The sequence below is a fragment of the Schistocerca serialis genome, chromosome 1, assembly GCF_023864345.2.
Source record: "Schistocerca serialis cubense isolate TAMUIC-IGC-003099 chromosome 1, iqSchSeri2.2, whole genome shotgun sequence".
In the NCBI taxonomy this organism is placed as follows: domain Eukaryota; kingdom Metazoa; phylum Arthropoda; class Insecta; order Orthoptera; family Acrididae; genus Schistocerca; species Schistocerca serialis.
The window spans coordinates 113,612,852-113,630,217 of record NC_064638.1 but is presented as its reverse complement, the minus strand read 5'-3'; the positions used below and the strand labels follow the sequence as shown (position 1 = coordinate 113,630,217).

Below are 17,366 nucleotides of genomic sequence, written 5' to 3'. Positions count from 1 at the left end.
CAAATAGGTATTCACTAATTCAAAAAGCCCAACTCCCATCACTTTGGGTAAAAAAGTTTTGAGGAGCTGTTCTCATGCTGCAACTTCATTGATCTTTGAATAGAATGATGAATTAGATTAAATCCGTTTTTTGTCCCATGCACCAATAGTGAGAAGATCCTCTAAAATATGAAACATATCAGAAAACTGTAATATATAATACAGAATTCACTTAAGAGCCATAATATTTGGGATTAGTATTTATTCCTTAGATCCTTGTGAAGTTGTGCTCAAAGATGTGGGACATTTCAAAATATTTTCTGTGCAAGTATGAAATATAATTCCTAGCCAGGCATCATCAAATACCTACACTGATTATATTATTGTACTTAAGATGTGCAGAAGTAAAATATTACATTGCACTCACATTGTGCAATATTAAAAGGAAAAGCTGTCATCAATCCAGTGGAAGGCTTGAACGCCACAGTAAGGGGACGTACTGTGTAATGTAGACTCCAAACCACATTGAAACTCTGCAGTTTTCACATTAACAAATATCACCAGTGGTGAAAGAAGTGATAAGTGAACAACTAAATCTGAGACCTTTGACTCTGTTATCTGGCACTTTATCACTGAGCCACCACACCACATTGATAAGATATCCATCAGTTTGCTTTGCTGAAAGACAAGTCATTAGAGTTGATAAATTTGATGATTAGTAAGACCTTCAGGATTCTCTTAAACTGTACTTTATTAGTTGTTAAACTGTTTATGGTTGATATAAAATTAGCAAAATGTTTGTTCCTTGATTACAGAAAATTTATTTGACCAAAGTAACTGCTTTTATGCGCAGTGTTCTCCTTCCTATTATTGTCAGTTGGTTGAAGAAATGTGTATGCAAGGGTGTACTTAAACGCCTTCAATTTTTTATGTGAAAACTCATAAAGCTTTTCAAATAAAACAAACTTTATTAACATTCTATATCTTCATTCTCCATGTCTTCATGTTTATTTCTCAACATAATTGCTATGGTCACAGACACATGTCTTCCAACAAGGGACCAGTTTGTTGATACCATTGTTGTAGAATGTTTGGCTTTGTTGATGGAGCCACAAGATCACACCTGCTTGCACCACTTCATTAGTGTCAAAGTGAAGTCCTCAAAAGTGTTCTTTAAGTTTTGGAAACAGACAAAAATTGGATGGGGCCAAGTCGAGACTGTATGGAAGATGATTGATGATAGTGAACCCAAGGCATTAGACTGTTGCATATGTTGCAGCGCTCATATGTGGTTTGACATTGTTGTGTTGAAGGAGAGTGTGCTCCATGTGTGGACAAACTCTTCAGATTTGTGCGTTCAGTTTTCTGAAGGTCTCACAGTACCTTGCAGAGTTTATGGTGTTGTCCTTAGGCAAAAATTCCAAATACACCATACCTTATACCCGAACACTGTGAACATGACTTTGCCTGCTGATGGCTTGGTCATGAACCTTTTTGACACTGGTGATCCTTTGTGGCAGAACGCCATTGATGCTCTGTTGATTTTGAGGTTAAAATAGTGAACCTAGCTTTCATCACCTGTCTCAGTGTTTTCAAGGAGTCCATCATCATCATCATCATGCTTAAAATGCAAAAGAATTTGTTGACAGATGTCCAATCTCCTCTGTTTCATATCAGGGGTGAGCATTCGAGATATCCACCATGCACGCAGTTTTCTGTACTGCAGTTCTGCAACAATAGCCTGTACACGCTCTTGTGATATGCCACACTTACCTGAGAGCTGTGCCTGTGTTATCTGATGATTTTCTTTGATGAGTTCATCAATTCCTTTTCTGATCAGTCTTATCGATTACTGTAGGTGGTCATCCACTCCATGTTCTGTCTCACATTGAGGTTGGCACCACTATTTCCTTCATTATGAGCATAAAGAACCCAACATCACACATTACTCATGTCAGTATTATCATCACCATGCACACACTCATTCTTCTATGGATTTTAATTGGAGGCAGATTTCCTGTGGATAGAAATTTGATTACAGCATATTGCTTCTCAAGCGTTGACACAGTTAAGTTACACACAGCCAGGTTACGTGCTACAATTCAGAGCCCTCTAATGGTAAAGGGTTGCACCTTGGGTGAGCAAAGCGAAAGAGGCAACCAAGTAATATGTCTGATATGTAGCACCTCAACTGATATTACTAACAGAGTAAAAAATTCAGAAGCATTGCTTTGCAGAAAACTCTCCTGTTACTTACCGCAGAGTTCACCAAGGAATAAGTGTACAGATATATTCTTTAAATGTGTTTCTGTGAGACATTACTGGATCCAATCCACAAAGAATTTGTACTGCTTGCTTTTGGATTCAGAACACTTATCTTGACTTGAGGAGTTCTCCCAAATGATATGCCATTTGATATGGAATAAAAGGGAGCAAAGTACACCAGGTTTGCAGTTGTTTTATATCATTTATAAAATGTTAACATTAGTGTATCAGCAATTTATGATGTTTCTTTGCCCATTTTCTTGTACAAAAACTTTACTCGAGCATATGTTATCCAGGTGAGAAGTCTTCCAGTGATTAATGACTGATTACATAAATAGCTTAAGGACAGTTCTTAATTAACATTGTTGATATTTAATCATAACCACTAGAATGCTTAAATTTATATTGGATATTATTTGTTCTGGTTAAGTGATTGTCATATCCCTCTTACTAAAGTTATTTGTAAAGGCTGGTGTCAGAAGTCTGTTATATGGTACTTCAATCACTGAAATGGTAGCAGGCGTAGTTACTGAATACAAATAATCTTGGTGAATATTGTATGGACTCTGAAAAGCCCAGCTCACTTCATAAAGAAAACATGCTGTGACATGTGTCAATTGACATTAATTAATTTAGGGAAGAATGGGAAAATGAAAAGTTACGAATTTGAGGTGAATAAGTTAATGAGTTACTACAGAACTGGAGAGAACAGTCAACAGTGCAGCCAGATGTCATCAAGACATGGTTTTTCTGCCCAAAAGTTTTACTGAGCAATCTCTAACCCAGTGTGCTGCTGCCAAATCCAGCACTTTGGCTGTTCTGCCTTGGCATGCACCGGTAGAAATTTGGTAAATTCTCAGATGAAACTGGGACTGATTATACCTCACCGCTGGTTTGCATTAAGCGTTCAGGCAATCACTGTAAATGGAGTGGAGACTTCCAGTTTGTCTCAAAGAATTGAAGATAGAGGGTCTCCCAAACCTTTTGTGTCAAAATTATACAGACAATAGAGGCACTGAGTACTGTGACATGTGGAACTCATTAATTTCCTGTGTAAGAGAAGAAAAATTTAGCATACTCTACCATATGTAGAATGAATAATTAGTTTTTTATATTAACAATAGTTGTTGTTATATGTTGTAAGTTTTTTAAAGCTCTCAGTAACTGTCGAAGTTGTAATTGTTGTCATTGCCTGTCTCAATTCATGCACTGTGATGATGCATAAAATTTAGCTTTATTTTCTCAGATGATTAGGGCACCTGACTTGGATTATGGTAGAGTGAGGTTCAAATTTCAACCATCCATCCATATCTAGATGGTCCATTGTTTCCTCAAATAAAGTAGAATTTTTGCATATTTTCTGTGAAAAAGATGTTAGCAGATTCTCTTCCCATTCTTATTCTATTTGAGTGTGTTTGCCATCTTTAATGATCTCAACATTATAGGACATTAACACTAATATTGTATTCCCTCCTTCCATTGCCACAGTGCAGTTAAAGAGATGGGAAATTGGGATCTCATTTCCAACAATAACAACAATAGTGTGTCTTTTTCTGGGAGGTGCTGGATCCTTGTTTGTCTGAAATTCTTGACACTGCATCTGATAAGTTAGGATCAAAACAGCATGTCACAGCATCGTTATTGTAGTGCAAAGAACATGTTTATTTTCTGCAATGTGATCCCATGAGATGTCAGTCCTCTTTTCATAACCAGACCTTGCTAGAGATAACTGAAATCTACATGGAATACATGCAACTGGTGTTTTCTTCATCACACACAGAGCATGCGATACTACCGTGGAAAATAATGTGATGAGAGTTCACAGGTGGAACTTACAAAATTATTTGAGCAAGTCGTTTCAAGGTGTGGCAGGGGGCGAAAGACATTCCGGAGGGCTGAACGGAAAGCCTCTCCAGTTTGTCTGACGAACCGGTTTCAGGCTCTGTCTCAGGCTGATACTGATCTTCGGCCTGACATGGCTGCTTGTCCTGTTCCAGAGGTTGCCCCTCAGTCTGCAAGATCCGGGCAGTCGCAGAGGGTGGGCTTACTGGTAGTTGGGAGCTCCAACGTCAGGCGCATAATGGGGCCCCTTAGGGAAATGGCAGCAAGAGAGGGGAAGAAAACCAATGTGCACTCCGTGTGCATACCGGGGGGAGTCATTCCAGATGTGGAAAGGGTCCTTCCGGATGCCATGAAGGGTACAGGGTGCACCCATCTGCAGGTGGTCGCTCATGTCGGCACCAATGATGTGTGTCGCTATGGATCGGAGGAAATCCTCTCTGGCTTCCGGCGGCTATCTGATTTGGTGAAGACTGCCAGTCTCGCTAGCGGGATGAAAGCAGAGCTCACCATCTGCAGCATCGTCGACAGGACTGACTGCGGACCTTTGGTACAGAGCCGAGTGGAGGGTCTGAATCAGAGGCTGAGACGGTTCTGCGACCGTGTGGGCTGCAGATTCCTCGACTTGCGCCATAGGGTGGTGGGGTTTCGGGTTCCGCTGGATAGGTCAGGAGTCCACTACACGCAACAAGCGGCTACACGGGTAGCAGGGGTTGTGTGGCGTGGACTGGGCGGTTTTTTAGGTTAGATGGCCTTGGGCAAGTACAGAAAGGGCAACAGCCTCAACGGGTGCGGGGCAAAGTCAGGACATGCGGGGACCAAGCAGCAATCGGTATTGTAATTGTCAACTGTCGAAGCTGCGTTGGCAAAGTACCGGAACTTCAAGCGCTGATAGAAAGCACCGAAGCTGAAATCGTTATAGGTACAGAAAGCTGGCTTAAGCCAGAGATAAATTCTGCCGAAATTTTTACAAAGGTACAGACGGTGTTTAGAAAGGATAGATTGCATGCAACCGGTGGTGGAGTGTTCGTCGCTGTTAGTAGTAGTTTATCCTGTAGTGAAGTAGAAGTGGATAGTTCCTGTGAATTATTATGGGTGGAGGTTACACTAAACAACCGAACTAGGTTAATAATTGGCTCCTTTTACCGACCTCCAGACTCAGCAGCATTAGTGGCAGAACAACTGAGAGAAAATTTGGAATACATTTCACATAAATTTTCTCAGCATATTATAGTCTTAGGTGGAGATTTCAATTTACCAGATATAGACTGGGACACTCAGATGTTTAGGACGGGTGGTAGGGACAGAGCATCGAGTGACATTATACTGAGTGCACTATCCGAAAATTACCTCGAGCAATTAAACAGAGAACCGACTCGTGGAGATAACATCTTGGACCTACTGATAACAAACAGACCCGAACTTTTCGACTCTGTATGTACAGAACAGGGAATCAGTGATCATAAGGCCGTTGCAGCATCCCTGAATATGGAAGTTAATAGGAATATAAAAAAAGGGAGGAAGGTTTATCTGTTTAGCAAGAGTAATAGAAAGCAGATTTCAGACTACCTAACAGATCAAAACGAAAATTTCTGTTCCGACACTGACAATGTTGAGTGTTTATGGAAAAAGTTCAAGGCAATCGTAAAATGCGTTTTAGACAGGTACGTGCCGAGTAAAACTGTGAGGGACGGGAAAAATCCACCGTGGTACAACAACAAAGTTAGGAAACTACTGCGAAAGCAAAGAGAGCTCCACTCCAAGTTTAAACGCAGCCAAAACCTCTCAGACAAACAGAAGCTAAACGATGTCAAAGTTAGCGTAAGGAGGGCTATGCGTGAAGCGTTCATTGAATTCGAAAGTAAAATTCTATGTACCGACTTGACAGAAAATCCTAGGAAGTTCTGGTCTTACGTTAAATCAGTAAGTGGCTCGAAACAGCATATCCAGGCACTACGGGATGATGATGGCATTGAAACAGAGGATGACACGCGTAAAGCTGAAATACTAAACACCTTTTTCCAAAGCTGTTTCACAGAGGAAGACCGCACTGCAGTTCCTTCTCTAAATCCTCGCACAAACGAAAAAATGGCTGACATCGAAATAAGTGTCCAAGGAATAGAAAAGGAACTGGAATCACTCAATAGAGGAAAGTCCACTGGACCTGACTGGATACCAATTCGATTCTACACAGAGTACGCGAAAGAACTTGCCCCCCCTTCTAACAGCCGTGTACCGCAAGTCTCTAGAGGAACGGAGGGTTCCAAATGATTGGAAAAGAGCACAGATAGTCCCAGTCTTCAAGAAGGGTCGTCAAGCAGATGCGCAAAACTATAGACCTATATCTCTTACGTCGATCTCTTGTAGAATTTTAGAACATGTTTTTTGCTCGCGTATCATGTCATTTCTGGAAACCCAGAATCTACTATGTAGGAATCAACATGGATTCCGGAAACAGCGATCGTGTGAGACCCAACTCGCCTTATTTGTTCATGAGACCCAGAAAATATTAGATACAGGCTCCCAGGTAGATGCTATTTTTCTTGACTTCCGAAAGGCGTTCGATACAGTTCCGCACTGTCGCCTGATAAACAAAGTAAGAGCCTACGGAATATCAGACCAGCTGTGTGGCTGGATTGAAGAGTTTTTAGCAAACAGAACACAGCATGTTGTTATCAATGGAGAGACGTCTACAGACGTTAAAGTAACCTCTGACGTGCCACAGGGGAGTGTTATGGGACCATTGCTTTTCACAATATATATAAATGACCTAGTAGATAGTGTCGGAAGTTCCATGCGGCTTTTCGCGGATGATGCTGTAGTATACAGAGAAGTTGCAGCATTAGAAAATTGTAGCGAAATACAGGAAGATCTGCAGCGGATAGGCACTTGGTGCAGGGAGTGGCAACTGACCCTTAACATAGACAAATGTAATGTATTGCGAATACATAGAAAGAAGGATCCTTTATTGTATGATTATATGATAGCGGGACAAACACTGGTAGCAGTTACTTCTGTAAAATATCTGGGAGTGTGCGTACGGAACGATTTGAAGTGGAATGATCATATAAAATTAATTGTTGGTAAGGCGGGTACCAGGTTGAGATTCATTGGGAGAGTGCTTAGAAAATGTAGTCCATCAACAAAGGAGGTGCCTTACAAAACACTCGTTCGACCTATACTTGAGTATTGCTCATCAGTGTGGGATCCGTACCAGGTCGGGTTGACGGAGGAGATAGAGAAGATCCAAAGAAGAGCGGCGCGTTTCGTCACCGGGTTATTTGGTAACCGTGATAGTGTTACGGAGATGTTTAATAAACTCAAGTGGCAGACTCTGCAAGAGAGGCGCTCTGCATCGCGGTGTAGCTTGCTCGCCAGGTTTCGAGAGGGTGCGTTTCTGGATGAGGTATCGAATATATTGCTTCCCCCTACTTATACCTCCCGAGGAGATCACGAATGTAAAATTAGAGAGATTAGAGCGCGCACGGAGGCTTTCAGACAGTCGTTCTTCCCGCGAACCATACGCGACTGGAACAGGAAAGGGAGGTAATGACAGTGGCACGTAAAGTGCCCTCCGCCACACACCGTTGGGTGGCTTGCGGAGTATCAATGTAGATGTAGATGTAGAAGAGAAGAATGATGTAGCCTGGTGATCCACACGTAAGGAACTTGTTAAAAGTTTAAACACACATTATTAATGTTCCACAAAAATATTATGTTGGATATACTTCCTGCCTGAAGTGAGTTGACACAGAATATTATTTCATATGACTCACATGGAAAGTAAACAAGTGTCATTTTGCTGCAGGTGCTAAATGTCAGCTATATTGGAATGGTAAGGCAGCTGCATTCATCTTCTGGAGAAGACTGTGAATGGGTGCCTTCCATGTGGACTCATTATCAACCTACAGCCCAGTCTCCTCTCCTCTGCTTTATTCATCGTGTCATATTTACAAGAGTGGGGCCAATGAGATATACAGGCACTGTGGCATGCACCACAGCAGTGACGCTACAGTTCTTGCAAGTCTCAGCGACTGTCTTTAGTGGGGAGAGAGTGACACTTTCACACCAATGTAATACTTCATAGGTGCATGTTTAAATACAGTCAAGCTCAGCACATGACAAAATTAGGATATTAGTGGGTTACTTTTCATTCATGTACTGATTTCCCACCTGACCTCAGATGTAGCCAGGTATTTGTGATGTATGTGGGGCAAGGCAATTAGTGTGTCACAAGTTCATTGCAGGGCCTGTATCTCTTGTGGGCCCCTATAAAAGAGCTGGTAGCCTGCACAAACGGAATAGTGCAAGAAAATGACTGACACGCTATTAGCTGTGAACCATGAACCAGAAAATTGTTTGCTGTATTATTCCGTTGCTGACATTAATCTGTAGCAGTTATGCTGTCGTCATTGCCAGACCAAACTGCTTTTTAAAGTTATATGCTAAAGCTGCAGCATGTTATTAATGTTGATGCAACTGTAAAGAACATCCCGTGTCACAGCACTCCAGTTTGATGTGCCCGATTTCCTGTTTATATTTCCACTGTTAATTTTGTTGTTTTCTAGTGTAATTGACACTGTGATATCATGAACTAACAAAATACGCTAAGAAGTGAACACCAGTAAAAATTGTAAATACACTATGTGATCACAAGTATCCAGACACCTGGCTGAAAATAACAAGTTCGTGGTGCCTTCCATCGGTAATGCTGGAATTTAATATGGTGTTGGCCCACCCTTAGCCTTGATGACAGCTTCCATTCTCGCAGGCATACGTTCAATCAGGTGCTGGAAGCTTCCTTGGGGAATGGCAGCCCATTCTTCACAGAGTGCTGCACTGAGGAGAGGTATCGATGTCAGTTGTGAAGCCTGGCGTGAAGTCTGTGTTTGAAAACATCCCAAAGATGTTCTATAGGATTCGGGTCGGGACTCTGTGCAGGCTGGTCCATTACAGGGATGAGGGATGTTATTGTCATGTAACCACTCCACCACAGGCCATTATGAACAGGTGTTCGATTGTATTGAAAGATGCAATTGCCATCCCCAAATTGCTCTTCAACAGTGGGAAGTAAGAAGGTGCTTAAAACATCAGTGCCATGCAAAATGACAAGGGGTGCAAGCCCCCTCCATGAAAAACACGACCACACCATAACACCACCTCCTCTGAATTTTACTGTTGGCACTACACACGCTGGCAGATGATGTTCACCGGGCTTTCGCCATACAAACACCCTGCCATCACATCACCACATTGTGTACCATGATTCATCACACCACACAACATTTCTCCACAGTTCAGTTGTCCAATGTTTATGCTCCTTACACCAAGCGAGGCATCATTTGGCTTTTACCGGCGTGAGGTGTGGCTTATGAGCAACCGCTCGACCATGAAATCAGAGTTTTCTCAACTCTCATAGTACCTGCAGTGGATCCTGATGCAGTTTGGAATTCCTGTGTGATGGTCTGGATAGATGTCTGCCTATTACACATTACGAGCCTCTTCAACTGTCGGCGGTCTCTGTCAGTCAACAGACGAGGTCGGCCTGTATGCTTTTGTGCTGTATGTGTCCCTTCATGTTTCCACTTCACTATCACATCGGAAACAGTGGATCTAGGGATGTTTAGGAGTGTGGCAATCTCACATACAGACGTATGACACCAGTGACACCCAATCACCTGACCACATTCGAAGTCCGTGAGTCCTGCGGAATGCCCCATTCTGCTCTCTCACTATGTCTACTGACTACTGAGGTCACTGATATGGAGGATAGGCCTGTAAACAAGATGGAAACGATTTCTAAACTTTCAGTGTCTTTCCTGAGAGATAATAGACCAGCAATACACACAGGCTAATAAATCAACAAAAATAATCAAGTTTTGAACATATAATTTAAGCAGATAGATAAAAGAGTGTCACCAAGCGGTGGCAGGAGAACACACATATAAAAAGTATTTAAGTTTGCAAGCTTTTGGAGCCAGTGGCTCCTCCTTTTGCCAGAAGGGTTGAAGGGGAAGAATAGGGGTGAAGGTAAGAGACTGGTGAGGTTTAGGAAAAGGGGTAGACTTCAGAAAAGTCACCCAGAACCCTGTGTCAGGCGATGGGGGGCTTACCAGACAGGATGAGAATGATGTGTGTTCTCCTGTCGCTGCTTGGTGAGTAGATTTTTTATCTTTTCACTTACACTACAAATACATTATGCTGGCACTCCAGTCTCTGTCAGAAGGAGTAGGTGCTAGGAACTAGGAGACAGAGATGGAATGGGATGGGTTGATGGATAGGAGGGTGATGGGTGGAAAGAAGAGGCAGTAAGGAAACCGGATAGGAATGTGGCACTGCTGAGCCTGACCTTGCAGAGGGAGGGCAGGTTACATGTGGTGTTTGATTTAAGTGGATTAGTGGGTTGGATGGAAATGCAGAAGAGAGGAAAAGAGCAACTGAGGAGTGAACAGTGTGTGTGTGTAGAGTAATGGAGAATGAATAGAAATGGAAGTGCATGTGACACAAGAGATCTCAAAGATCGAGGCCAGGAGGTTTGTGGGATCAGTGGATGAGTTCTGTGTTTCCATCTAGCACTTAAGCAGTTCAGAGAAGCTGTTTCTTTTTTTTTTGGGGGGGGGGGGGGGGGAGGAGGAGGGAGGACCAGATGGTACAGGTTGTGAAGCAGCCGTTAAAGTCAACCAGACTTATATTTTGCACATTGACATGCTCTGCTGCTAGTCAGTCAGCTATGTTAGTGGCCACAGTTTAGCCATTCATTCAAGTGGTCAGTTGTTTGTTGGTTACACCCACATAAAAGACAGTGAAGAAGTTGCAGCAGTGTTGATATACATCAGTGCGCCTCTCATAGGGTATCATAGTGTATGCCTATAACAGGACAGGAATAGGATATGCTGGGTGGGTACATAGAACAACTCTTGCTCTGTAGTCTGCTTCAGGAATATGTCCCATATCAAAATGTAATAAAATGATTGATTCCATTTTCTTAATATTGAAATAATTAAGTCAATGATTCTATATTGTGAATTTCAAAATAAATTAATCCAACACCTACTAAACATTTTTTATTTGGTATAAGTTTTCCTTATGCAACATCCAACCTGAAACTTTGTTTACACTATAAAACTGTTTTGTGAATTTTATGTACAGTAATGGATTCATGTGACAGAAAAGAATGTGTGCTACTAAGAAACTATTTGTAGTGCCATATCAGAGTTTTTTAATCTTGAACTGTGTCCTTATGATTTCATCAAAGTTGATCAATTTAGTGGCAGCGGACAATCAGTTTACTGAGGACAAGCAGTATACCGCAGACTTTTTCTTGCACCCTGACAGAAGACAAACTGACAGTGCTTCAGCTCAGCATTAACAAAGTAAAAACTAGTCACAGAAATGGCTAATCAGTGGAAGGAGTGAATGCAGAACTATATAATTACAGATTGAATGCTGCTTTGAAGTCAGGTACTACCACTAACTGAATATATTCAGTAAATGCAGAAATTTGAAATATCTGTATATTTCTTTTCTGTCAGATCTTGTACAGAAGATTAGTCAATAGAGCCCAAGAATACGTCCACTGCAACTGACATGATTGATTTTGATGAGGTGTGTAACAGCACAAGGAGACATTTCAAGTTTGGAAAACATTTAAGCACTAATGCACTATTAGAAATAGTTCATTAATAATGTGAGCACTCTTTCTTTTGCAGTAGAAGTAGTGTACCTATTAGTTAAGTGATAACTCAGGCAATCACAACAATGTACAGAATAACTACTTTCTGTGTTTTAGATTTGATAACAGCAGTAGTGGGAGTATATTGCCCAACCGCTCGAATTCAGAAGCTTGTTATTGGAACTAAAGGAAGAAAAATCCAGATGGTCGCAAGGGAAGCAGAAGTGGACTTGAGAAATGCATTTCATCGAAGTGTTCACCTTAAAATTGCTGTATCGTCTCCAAAGAAATAAATGTATTATTAGTTTACAAAACTTTGTCCTCTACTACATTGATTTAGTTTGCGACAACTGTAGCTGTAAAGTGAGGAAGGAGAAACTAGAATAATTTTTAAAACCAAATCAGTTTCTGTTCCCAGTCATCTCTCAGGCCTATCACTAAAATATTTTTCAGTAGCTACTCTGAGAAAATTTTCATTAGACAAGTATTGTTATTGTGGACTCTCTCTTGCTAAGCAGTGGTGCAAAATATGATGCAAAACCATATTTAGGTTGTAATTTCAAGAACTCCCTCATAGAAGGTTGTATATCACAATTTCATAGTTTTTCAGGAAGTAAAAATAATTGTTGGTTTCCATTGGTAATATATATTTGTATATTTTATTTCATATATTTTATTATGTATGATCAGGTGATATAGTATGTGTTATAGAACAGCAACAAGTATTTAGTATACGTTACAATATTTAGAAAGTTATCTTAATTTTTATGTAGCTTTCCATGTACAGGATGACAGTTATTGAACTATATGCAATAAAATCGGGATAATTTCTGAATGGCTTGCATTAGAACATTCAAACTGCATGGTTGTCCACAGGGCATGATGGGTATTAGTATGTGCTGTATGGTTTGGTTGAGTGACGAAGCCCACTTTCATTTGGATGGGTTTGTCAGTAAGCAAAATTGGCAGATGTGGGGGACTGAGAATCTGCATTTCACTATCAAGAAGTTTCTTCACACTCAAGGGGTGACTGTGTGATGTGCAATGTCCAGTCATGGAATAGTCGGTGCAATATTCCTTGATGGCACGGTGACTGCTGATCGGAAAGATGTGCTTCATGCAAGATAGAGCAGGTGAGTGTTTGATGTCCTGGAGGAGCACTACGGGGACCGCGTTCTGGCTCTGGGGTACCCAGAGGCCACTGGTATGGGCCTCGATTGGCTGCCATATTCTCTGAATCTGAGCACATGCATTTCCTTTTTGTGGGACTGTATTAAAGACAAAGTGTACAGCAATAATCCCAAAACCATTGCCGAGCTGAAAACAGGCATTCAGGAAGTCATGGATAGCATCGATATTCTGACACTTCTCTGGTACCGCGCACCACGGAATGTGAATCCGCGCCAGACGTCATGGACGTTGAAGACCCATAGGGGTCTCTGCACCATCGCGCCGTAAGCAGTGGCAGCACGCACCTCGTGGCCTGCTTTTAGTATGAGGGCGCCACAGGGGAACACGTGGTCCCAGCGGTCAATAGCGGCGCCCCCGGTAGCATACTTAAGTGCCGGCCTCTCGCTCAGCCAGTCAGTCTAATCTCGCTTACGTCGGTTTACACTTCGCTTTGTGCTAGACTGCTTACTCCCTGGTTCGTGTACGAGTGGATGTGTTTGTTTCCTTGTGACTTTGTTGTTCAGTCTGGTTGTATCCATTCTGTCCTTCGTTGGTCGTGTCCATCCTCTTCCGTTGTGTTGTTATTCGCAGGCCTCTTCGCGGGTCCCGCCGCGTTTTCCATCATTGCTATCCTGCGGCCATCCTGGTTGCAGTTACAACAACTTCACCAGGTAATGAGAATTTCACTGTTCGTCTGCACCACATCATCGCCAATGATGGCAGGCATATTGAACATGTCATAACCTATATCCAAGTATCTGTAGTGATGTTTACATGTTGAATAAAGTGTGTGCACCCTGTAGTTTGTAACTAATTTATGTTTTTTTTATGAAGTTCAGTAATTGTCACCCTGTTGTGACTCTCTGGCTTTCCCAGTGGATGTTCTAAATGGTCTTCAGGTGGTTGAACCTCGCTGGTGGTTAGGTACATACACACCAGGAAGGTTCAACCACCTGAAGATGTTGGCCAATTGCTCCGAGGAAATAATGTGGAATTTACACATCATCTGGCAGCAACCCTGTGAAGACTATTCACAATTGTCACCCTGTAAGAATGTTGTATAGCTTGTAAAAGTACTTTATGGAATAACGGTGCATATAAAAAAATATGATTTTCTCTTACAGTGGCAAAAATAATGGAAAGTAGTGACAGAATATTTTATCTTAAATATTGAAATAATACAATTATTTATTTAATTAACCCTCAAGGAAAAAAACATGTACCAGAAACAGTAACAAAGAAAAAGTTAAACACAGGACAAATAAATTGAACTGTTATGTGCTGGAGGAAGATGCTCTTTATGTGACAGAGGAATTTAGGATCAATGGGAGACATTGAAAAAGTTCAAAGAAGGGCAAATTGTTTTGTATTAGCTTGAAATAGGGAGGAGAATGTCATGGGTATGATAGGCGAGTAGGGATGGCAATCATTAAAACAAAGGCATTTTTTGTTGTGATAAGATCTTTTAATGAAATTTCAATCTCTAATGTTCTTCGTATGGAAAATATTTTGTTGGCACCCATATACATAGGGAGAAATGGCCATTGTAATAAAATAAGAGATATCTGAGCTTGCACAGAAAGATTTGAGTGTTCATTTCTCCTATGCGCTGTTAGGTACTGAAACAGTAGAGAACTAATGTGAAATTGGTTCAATGAACCTTCTGGAAGGCACTTACGAGGGAATTGCAGAGTAGTTATACAGGTGTAGGAAATCTCGTAACAACTATAGATATGTTAACTAGAGGTTGACCTTTCTCTTTTGTTTTTAGCAGAGAGTGACATATCCAGAAATGAATGACATTATGACTAAGATGCTGGTACACTGAATTTGGGTTATCTGGATTGATATTCAACTATGTAACTAGAAATTTTCAAGTTTGGGTCACGCTTCCAGTTCCTTCACGAGCATTGATGGCAAGAAAGTTGTTCTGGATCATTTCCTTTCTAATGAAAGGTGTACTTAAACAAGCTTCAAATATTACTTACCTCCATTCATAGGTAATCATGACATCAATTACTCTTCTTTTTTTGGACTAATGCAAAAGTGCTGCACCAGGGCAAAAACTATGTTTCAAAACAATAAAAATTTGCTGTACCATTGTAAAATACCCTGCCAAAACAAGGTAGTTGTACAAAAGTGTCATTGTCCTTTGGTGCTTTGCTCAAACCAATTGCCAGACCAAACAAATTATGCTAGCACACAGTTTTTACATTATAATGTTACACAGCACTCTTGCACTTGCCACATTTAATGTAGTTTTTTCATGCATGTCTCTACCAACTGTGCAAGTATAAGATTTTCCACTGTTCATCTTATTTTTCTTGACATTCTGTTTCCAGTTTGATCATTTTCCTTTCATTTCTATTCTTTTATTTAACTATACATTATCCTTTGGAGTGAAACTTACTTCAGCTATGTGCACTGTTTTCATTGATATACAATGTTCTTCCAGGATGGCCAACTTTACAACTACAAATAGTTCAACTTGTAAACAGAAAGACATCTGTTGCCATGATAGCATGTCTCGTGTGATGTACCTATTTATCCCAGTGAAAACTCTGTATTGCCAAAAATGTGATATACAATTTTGTTTGAGGGAGACCTTCATTTATGAACTTCCTTTATTAGCAAACTAGATGTAACAAGATGTGCTTAAAAGTGAACAATGGCTCAGCTCTGTGGAAAAAATGTTTACTTCATAAAATGTAAAGCAGTTGTCAACTGGAAGGTTGTGTTGTACACCTGCAGTGCTTTACTAGGCATGGTTCTATTGGGTGTGATAATCCCTTGCCATCCCTCAATCTTGGAACTAACATCCCCAGCCAGGAGGCTCAGAACCATGATGCAATCTGGCATTTTCCCCATTAACAACCCTATGACATGAAATGAACTGGTTTATGAAAGCCTTCTTCTGAAATGCAATGAGAACACCTATTTGAAAAGCAAGAGATGATCAGAAGAATCATTTAATACTCACGATTGCATTTACATGCATTTTCTATGCCGAATAAAATTGAACTTAACAAAACTACATGAAGAAAGATCATCTTGAAATGCACACACACACACACACACACACACACACACACACACACACACACACACACATGCGTGAAAAAAAAGTAAAACGGCTGGAATAGGCGAGGGGGGCAACAAATTTACATGTCACAGATCAAGAGTGTGTGTTGTTATTTCAGTGATTACAAAATCAAGTCAAATTTGCAAAGAACTTGACACTATGAGCCCACTTATTAGTATGATGTTGCACCCCCTCTGGCCTGGATGCATGTGCTGATTCTTTTAGAGAAGGTAACTTAAGGGCTGGTATGGAGTTAGTGTCCAAGATGCCCCACACATATTCTACCAGGGGCAGGTCTGGGGATATTCCTGGCTACGGGAGTAGTTCAGTATCACACACAAAGTTCGTAGAGACTCGGAGTCCATTATTTCTTGGATGACAGGTGCATATGTGAATGGGTTATGGCGTGCTTTGTTCACAGTATGGCGATCTTGCTGTGTGGTGGTCAGACGTGTGGTCAACCAGCACCTTGGCCACGAGTTGCCTGCCCCCATGTTTCCCTTAAGTCCAACATTGGGTCACTCTCACATCCAAATGCTCCATGAATCTAGGTATTGCACGTTTTGACCATCTGGCCAAACAGTGACATGCAGTAAGGTCTCTTTCAAACTCTGTCATCTACTCATAATGCTGTCACACATGAAATGTGGCAATTATTTACAACATACCATAGTGGTGCAGGGGTATATCAAGCTACGAAACAACCTCAAAAGCGAGTTAACACTAGCATGTTCAGTTGCAAAGGACGAGAAGCCGCACAGTTGTATCATGGGAAATATCCCAATAGAAAGGTGGTGTGGAACACATTATTCGTCACCCTGCATCATCAATTGTGTGAAACTGGCTTGTTCCATGCGCACAAGATGGATGCTGGTCACCAACGAACAACGTGGAAAACTGCGGCAGAAGAAAGCATTCTTGAAAGGGTGCAGCGTATGCCGTCAACAAGTACACAAAGTGTACCCTGTGCAACTGATACCCCCAATCCTCCATCTGGCACACTGTACATGACAAAGGACTGCATTTTTTCAACATGTCCATGCATTGCAACTGAGGGATTTCAAAAAGCACGTGGGATTTGCGTGGTGGTTTCTGCAGGAATCCACTGCAGATTGAAGCTTCACAGTGAGTGTCCTCTTTGCTGATGAGTCTGTGTTCTCACTCAGGGGTGTGATGAATGTTCACAACATGTATATGTAGGTGGATGTGAAGCCACATGCTGAATGTATACATGCCTCACAATGCAAATTTAACTGAATGTGTAGGCTGGCATCATTGATGCTGTTTAACTGGCCTGTACATTCTCCTGGACTGACTTGATGGTCATACGTATCTCTTATTTCTGCGAGAGGTTCTGCT

General features: G+C 41.3%; 1 protein-coding gene across 2 annotated transcripts in view; it reads left to right on the top strand.

Annotated features, from left to right (window-relative positions):
- LOC126463044 (GTPase Era, mitochondrial) overlaps positions 1-13,735 on the top strand; it is a 41,090-nt gene extending 27,355 nt beyond the window's left edge. The window contains exons 6-7 of one of the 2 annotated variants that reach the window (XM_050096123.1): positions 11,873-12,050; positions 13,517-13,735. In XM_050096123.1, coding sequence (XP_049952080.1) covers positions 11,873-12,048 — 176 coding nt within the window. In that variant the 3' untranslated portion in view covers positions 12,049-12,050; positions 13,517-13,735. Of the gene's footprint in view, positions 1-11,872; positions 12,059-13,516 lie in introns of those variants that run through there. The other variant, XM_050096122.1, reaches the window with a different exon arrangement.
- Positions 13,736-17,366: the final 3,631 nt, after the last annotated feature.